This window comes from Mixophyes fleayi, chromosome 1, assembly GCF_038048845.1.
Source record: "Mixophyes fleayi isolate aMixFle1 chromosome 1, aMixFle1.hap1, whole genome shotgun sequence".
Lineage (NCBI taxonomy): Eukaryota > Metazoa > Chordata > Amphibia > Anura > Limnodynastidae > Mixophyes > Mixophyes fleayi.
In genome coordinates, this window is record NC_134402.1 from 266512928 (window position 1) to 266520711 (window position 7784).

The 7784-nt window shown below is 42.5% G+C and overlaps 1 protein-coding gene across 2 annotated transcripts in view; it reads left to right on the forward strand.

Annotated features, from left to right (window-relative positions):
• Positions 1 to 3219: 3219 nt before the first annotated feature.
• Positions 3220 to 7784, forward strand: part of LOC142153276 (perilipin-2-like) — a 63679-nt gene continuing 59114 nt past the window's right edge. The window contains exons 1-8 of one of the 2 annotated variants that reach the window (XM_075210728.1): positions 3220 to 3281; positions 3386 to 3431; positions 4079 to 4274; positions 4773 to 4855; positions 5051 to 5303; positions 5530 to 5714; positions 6735 to 6869; positions 7175 to 7778. In XM_075210728.1, the coding sequence (XP_075066829.1) occupies positions 3402 to 3431; positions 4079 to 4274; positions 4773 to 4855; positions 5051 to 5303; positions 5530 to 5714; positions 6735 to 6869; positions 7175 to 7552 (1260 nt within the window). In that variant the 5' untranslated portion in view covers positions 3220 to 3281; positions 3386 to 3401 and the 3' untranslated portion in view covers positions 7553 to 7778. Of the gene's footprint in view, positions 3282 to 3385; positions 3432 to 4078; positions 4275 to 4772; positions 4856 to 5050; positions 5304 to 5529; positions 5715 to 6734; positions 6870 to 7174; positions 7779 to 7784 lie in introns of those variants that run through there. The other variant, XM_075210721.1, reaches the window with a different exon arrangement.

Below are 7784 nucleotides of genomic sequence, written 5' to 3' on the forward strand. Positions count from 1 at the left end.
GTGCCATGCTGCTTATTCTACAACAATATTAAGCCCATTATTATTAATTATTATTGACAGTTACATATAATCCCGAGCTTTCACATTTTCTTTTATAGTTTTATATTTCGCCTTTTAGGATTTTAAAGTCAATTTTTATAAGTGTGTGTTCATTATTTCTTTTCAGACCTAGGGCACAGTTATTAGTTACATACACTTTCTTTCTCACCTTTACTGGTATAGGTGAGATTGTCATTATTTGTTAAGGTGTGCCTCCACCAGCTAGTAGAATTGTTCAACCAGTCACTAGCTACAGCAGTAAGTCTAGAAGACTAGAAAAGTGTGAATGTATGAATGAAGTCCCACTGCACAAAAGTGGAAGCAGGGAAGAGGCAACTACCGACCAGTGAGCATTACATCAGTAGGGAAATTGATGGAAACACTGAAAAGAAAGAGTTGTAGAATATCTCAAATCCAGCAATTTATATAATACTAAACAGCATGGATTTACTGGGGGGAGATTATGTCAAACAAATCTTACTGACTTTTTTGACTGGGTGACTAAAGTAATAGATCAAGGGGGGGCTGTAGATGCAGCTTATCTGGATTTCAGTAAGGCTTTCCTCACTGTCAAACATCGTAGACTGTTAAATAAGCTCGAAAGTTTGGGATTGTAGTCTAAGATGGTGGAATGGATAAGATCTTGGTTGCAGGATAGAAAACAGAGAGCTATAGTATATGGAGTGCATTCACAAGAGGAAAATGTTGCCATTGGACTAGTCTAGGGATATGTACTGTGACCAGTGCTTTTTAATATCTTTATTGGTGATATTGCAAATGGTATTGAAGGGAAAGTATGCTTTTTTTGCATATGACACAAAGATAAACAACAGGGTAGATACACCAGGAGGGGTAATACAAACGATTGATGATCTAGGTAGACTAGAGGAATGGTCAAGAGTGTGGCAACTACAGTTTAATGACAAAAAATCCAAATTCATACCCTTAGGTCTGAAAAACCCAAAGGCTAAATATAGTAATAATGGAAACTACTGAGGAGGAAAGGGATCTAGGAGTCACTTAAATGCAGGTAAGTAGTGTAACAAAGCAATAAGAAAGACAAGTCAGATGCTTGATTGCATAGGGAGAGGAATCAGTAGCAAAAAAAAAGAAGTAATAATGCCACTGTCTAGGTCATTATATATAATGTAGATTATGCTGTTGAGGTACAATATAATGTTAGCCCAATCATGGCCGGATTAAGGCATGGGCTTTAGGGACTGCAGCCTCTAGAACAACGATGAAAAGCCTTTTTTTTCCCTTTTTTATGTGTTATATATTTATATATATTTTCCAAATGCCCGTGATCGGCTTCCTCAATTATCGGGACCGCCCCTTGTCTCAAGGGGGTGGCCCCGACTGTCTCTGACTCTCTGTATCCCTTCAGGCATCTAACTGTAAATCTGATGCTGTTAGCTGCCCTGTCAGTGCAGGCATGGTGCACTGCTTAGTGTGGTCTCGTGAGTCTATCAAATCTCACTTGACCATAATAAGCACTAAGACCGCACCCGCACTGACAGGGGAAGAAGAAACCAGAGCCTGCAGCGAAGAGGACCAGAAGACAGCAAGGTAAATGCTGTTTCTATATGGAGTGGGAGATTAATTGGCTTCAGGGGGTTGGGGAAGCTGATGAATTGGCTGCCGAGAGGCTGATGAATTTGCTGGGGGGGGGGGGGATATTCTAAATTTCCACTTTGACCACTGTGTATATTTCTATATATACATTGGTCGAAGTGGGCTGATATACAACAATATGCCATACCGCAACTTCTCCCACTGGTTTGAAGTAACTGATTACTTCTCCCCCTAACACTGCTGCCCTCCACTTTGCTGTGCGACGCACAGTGTTTAGAGTGTAGCGCAGAGTGTTTACAATCACAGGTGGCAATGTTAAGTTAAGCTACTAAAATTCGCCTGCCACCATGCTCCCTGTGTAGTAGCATCATCCTGTCTCTCCCCCTCTTCTGCCTGTCATATGACCACTGTCTGTCCTACCTGACACTGTTCCTATTTTAGGCAGAAGTTGCAGTAAATATGAAGGGGGTGAGCTATACAATGGATATGGTGGTGGTGGTACTGTCTCTCTTGGTGCTGATAACAGGTAAGCCGTGTAGTAGGTTGTGACAGAGAGAAACAAAGACATAGACCTCTCCCCTGGGTGTCTCTGCCTCCCTACGCAGTATCTATGACGGAACACATGCAGATCTTTTGCTTATCCTGTCCTGCTCCCATGCTCTGCTATTGTTGGACGCAGCATCTCCTAGGCTGTGGGACTGCTGTAGCCGTTAAATCACTGATGAGAATGCAGTCTCCCAAACCTGCAGCACTGCTAAATAAAATGACCGAGTGTATTGAGCAGTTGGAGAAGTCACTCAAGCCCTTACTTTGCAAACTGTAAAGTTAAAATTGTGTTTGTGAAAACTCAATTAAAATCTCTTAAATATAGTTAGCATTGTTAAAAAGATATGCACTTCTTGGGCCTGATTCATTAAGGATCTAAACTTAAGAAACTTCTTATTTCAGTCTTCTGGACAAAACCATGTTATAAATCAGACTCCTTTTTACTATTTTGTCTAGTTCTTTTATTTAATACAAAGTTACAGTTGAAGTCAGACATGCAATTTAGTTACTACCCCGGTACTTCCAGTAATGCAGATTAATAGTAATTCCAGCTGTCACACCTAATTACTGATTGGCTGTGCAAATTTATTTTTTAAATTAATTTTTCATACACTTATTCACTTCAATCACTGTGATATATATATATATATATATATATATATATATATATATATATATATATATATGTGCTGCAGAATAAGTGGCGCTATATAAATAAATGTTGATGATCATGATATATAGTCGCATTGCACATCATTACCTAGCACTATGTACGTCCCAACAAGTTTACTACAGAATGCGGTGAGGTGAAAGTGGAAGGACAAACTGTTGTTCTCCCTGCAAAAATGTATTCCCACTACACGTGAAATGTGCATAACTCGCATTACCAGATATGTAGTCTGACTGTAGCCTTGACCCTTGTCTGCTGTGACTGAGCGCCCGTCCAACACTCACTCAGACTGGGTGACGTCACCACGGCTCTCTCATCAGTCAGCTGACATCTGGGAAGCTCTAGCTGACAGGCTCGCGAGAGGTGGGCGGGGCCACGCCGCCTATAAATACGCGAGTTCTCTGGTAGGTGGTATAATTCTGTGGCAGTGATCGGGTAGAGTTGCGGTAAGGTGAGGGGATGATTGTGGTTCTTATGGAGTTATCATGTAGTCTTTGTGTGTGTGGGTTAGCGGCTTTCACTTTGTTTTAAATTTGTGTAATTTACGTTTTCCAGGATTTTCATTCTCAATATGGCTGAGACCGTAGAGCAGCAGCAACAGGTAACTATGATATGATACCGTTCATAAAGCCAGAGGACCGTGATATAAATGTATGTCTGTAGTTAGTTACAGTGTAGTGGAAGCTCTGCCTCTAATATGTGTGCATTACATGCTCCGGGGAGAAGTCTAGTTACTGTACGGTGGGTTAATGTAATCCCTATTATGTGACTTGTAGTGTTACACGTAATCCATATTCTATGTTTGTATAGTCCGGTAGTATGTGAATGTATAGTAGGGTTTTTTTGCTCTCCTACTGTTAACTTGACCTGAAATCATCGTGGTAGTCTAGTCTCTGAAAGACTAGAGCTTGCATATGTAACGTTTTCTGCACTCCCATGTTTTATGGGAGATGCTACATGTACAGCTCAAACTCACCCCACCTATATAACAATCAAAAGTGAGTGTCTAAAACTGGCATTTAGAACTTGAACCTTTGCTTTCAGTATTTAATGACCACCTATTTATCCTAAATCCTCCTATTGGACCCAACTAAATTCACTTAGTGTGGCAAATGGTAGTCTTAGAAAATACATATATAACTGACTATGGGTCATCAAGATGTAACATTCTGGTGTGTAAAGCTAAGAACCATGCTTGGATAGGTCTTAAATCTGCAGAGATTTTAACTGTGGTTGTTTCTCTCCTAGAATGTGGTGGTAAGGTTGATTAACCTCCCATTGGTGAGCTCAACATATGATATGGTGTCTTCTGCCTATATCAACACCAAAGATAACCATCCCTACTTGAAATCTGTGTGTGATGTGGCGGAGAAGAGTGTGAAGGCCATCACCTCAGTGGCTGTGACTAGTGCCATGCCGATCATACAGAGACTGGAGCCTCAGAGTATGTCTTTGTTTCACTTTGAACTATATTGCTCTATTCCTAGGAATCTGCTTTCAATATTGGTCAGTTCTACATCTGAGACTAGATTTCTCTCTCGCCACTCGTACAACTTACAACTTGTCCTTTCAGTATTTAACAACTTGGTGTTCTGCTTAATGGGACATACAAAATATTCTAGCTCTAATTTTATCTCCAGTGCTATTTATTAATTTTAAATCCTAATCAGAACACTGCCTACATGTGTAGGTGTAACAAAATATAGTAGTGATATCCTGAATTATGTTTACTGTAAGCTGGCATGTTTATTTCAATGTTTTGTGCTTGCTCTGTGCAGAGACCAGCCAGCTCACGTCATCCTAGCAACTAGTGTAGGGAGTAGGTTAAATGTCATCTAGCTTAGACGCTTGCTTTTAAACTTGTGCACTATTGCACTGCAAGAAGACTGACTTTTTTTTCTAACCCCCCCCCCCCCCACCCCCCCCACCTTCATTTATTTAGTTGCTCTGGCTAACAACATTGCATGTATTGGACTGGATAAGATTGAGGTCAAGCTGCCCATTCTTTATCAGCCTACTGACAAGGTAACTATTTAAAAACTCTTTTTGGCATCTTGGCTAACATATGATCTCAATATTGAACATTATATCAGGTGAGCAGGCCAATGATACTAGAGAATATTATAAAGCCAACAAATTTACTTTTTTGCAGTAAAGTACCTGTATGTATTGCATAAACCTGGGAATAAATTCCTTAATAAACTCTGTTCCCTTCCGTAGGTTGTCTCTAATGCCTCTGAGGCAGTTCTTGGTGCCAAGGATGTTGTGATGCATGGTATCTCGGGAGTAGTTGGTAAAACTAAGGGAGCTGTGCAGGACAGTGTAGAAATGACAAAGGCTGTTGTGAATGGCAGCATTAACACTGTCCTTGGGAGCGGTGTAGTACAGATGGTGAGCAGTAGTGTTGACACTGCACTGACGAAGTCTGAGACCCTCTTGGAACATTACCTGCCACCAACTGATGAAGAATTGGGTAAGCTGATCTGTTAAATTGGCCCCTCTTGTACTCTCTGAGGCTTGCATACACCGATGCACAATAATTCAACAAGTGTCCTATCAGACAACAAAATGTAGTTCAATTATACTGTTTTTGCAGTACCATAGATGTCCCAGTTTTGAGTCTACTGTTTCAAGTAGAAGTTTAAATGGGTGGCCAAATACTCCAATATAAGATTGTTTAGGATTAATTTGTCTTTCAGCCAAGGAAGCCATGAAAACGGAGGGGTTTGAATTGGCAACAGGAAAGCCAAACTACTATGTTCGCTTGGGATCTCTCTCCACGAAGGCCCGTAAACGTGCTTATCAACAAGCTTTGACACGAATGAAGGATGCCAAAGGCAGAGGCCAAGAAGCCATTTCTCAGCTACAGAAAACTGTTGATGTGGTTAGTTGCTTCAGCCATGTGTTCAGTCTTGCTGCCCTACATATACAAAATGAGCCTATTATCCTTTATTTGTTGGGCGCCGCAAGGTTTCCGCAGCGCCGTACACACTACAAACAGTAGTACAAAACGGTGACAAAGTACCAATGCTTCAAGAACTCCAGGAAGACATATGGAGTAAAGACAGAGCAGAAGAACCGCTTTGGAGACAGGAGTGGAGGGGCCCTGCTCATAAGAGCTTACATCCTAAGGGAGGGTGAAACAAGAACAGGCACGAAAGGGAGCCAGTGAAGCAGGGGGAGAGAAGAGAGGCCAGGGGAGAGGGAGACTGAAGAGTGGATGAGGGTTTTGTGGCTGGTTGGTAGGCTTTAAGGAACAGGTGGGTTTTAAGTGCCTATTTGAAGGAGCACAGGTTGGGAGAGACGGCTGGAACGAGGGAGGTCATTCCAGTGTAAGGGTGCAGCTCGGGAGAAGTCCTGGATTCTAGAGTGGGAAGAGTTGATCAGAGTGGAGAGGCGACGGTCATTGGCCGAGCGCAGGGAGTGGGCCGGAGTGTAGGTGGTGAGGTTAGAGATATAGGAGGCAGTAGACTGGGAGAGAGCTTTGTAAGTGGTGGTGAGGCGTTTGAGAAGGATCCTGAAGGGGAGCCAGTGAAGGGCGTGGTATAGAAGGGAGGCAGAGGAGGAGCAGCGTGAGAGAAAGATGAGTTGAGCAGCCGCATTGAGAATGGAGCGGAGGGGGCAAGGTGGGAGAGGGGAGGCCAGTGAGAAGGTTGCAGTAATTGAGGCGGGAGATGATGAGTGGATGATTGTTTTGGTGGCATCTTGGGAGAGGAACGGCCGGATGTGGGCGATGTTGCGCAGTTGGCCTATCCCATAAAGTCCTTGCATGTAATGTTACTCTTCATGCCACTTGGACAATCTTGTGGGTTTGTTTTTTTTATTTAAGCCTTCAGTACTATAGCCATTGACTCCTTGATTTCAAGTTGAGAGAATGAACTCATAATGTATTTTCTTCTCTTAGATTGAATTTGCAAGGAAGAACATGAATGATGCCAATCAGAAAATCCATGATGCACAGGACAGGTTATACAGCACATGGGTGGAATGGACCAAAACCACAGGACAGCACACTGATGGGGAGAATGAGAGTGTTGAGGTAACCTTCTCCTATAATTAGAGTATTTAGTAAGACTTGGGGGAAACATTCCCTGTGATGTGCCTTAACCTGTTGTAAAGGAATTCTGTGACTATGTAACAGCACTGGTTTTCCTCTGCACCCCATACAGGTGCACAGTAAAATCAGTGGCGGCCTGTCGCGTAGTACGTGGTGTCCGTCTGCTCGTTTCAGAATCCAGTGGCTTATTGCTGGGCATTCTTCTAACCCCCCCCCCCCCCATATATCTGCTATACATAGAATATTTAACACTTCTGCAACTGTAACATTTAACTTCTGTTTCACAGCAAATTGAATCGCGCACATTGACTATTGCCCGGAATCTGACGCAACGTTTGCAAACCACATGTATTTCCCTGGTTACCGGTGTTCAAGGCCTCCCACAAAACATTCAGGACAAAGCTCAAAGCGTCAGTGCCATGGCTGCAGATGTCTATCAGAACTTCCGCTCTGCTTCCTCCTTCAGAGAAATGTCTGATGGTGTCTTAGTCACTAGCAGGGAGCAGTTCACAAAAATGAAGAATTCTATGGATGATGTGATGGACTACTTGGTTAACAACACACCACTAAACTGGCTGGTAGGTCCCTTTTACCCACAGATGGATGGCTGCCCGCATGCAGAGCAGGAAGTTGATGTGGTAGACTCTGCCAACAAGGAGGATTGAATTCAACTTGAGAAGTCACTTTGCACTTAAATTCACTAGAGTGGGCAATCCCCATCTTGAACTGGCAGGTGATTGATGTAGAATTGCCCTAAAACTTGCATACCTTCATGTGCTTCTAATCGGAGGGACAGTAGCACAGTTTGAGGTACCACATATAATCTGTGTAACCTAGAACCTTTTGCATGTTGGGTGGCCTACTCACATATTCTGCCCAATTCAATCATTATGTGTA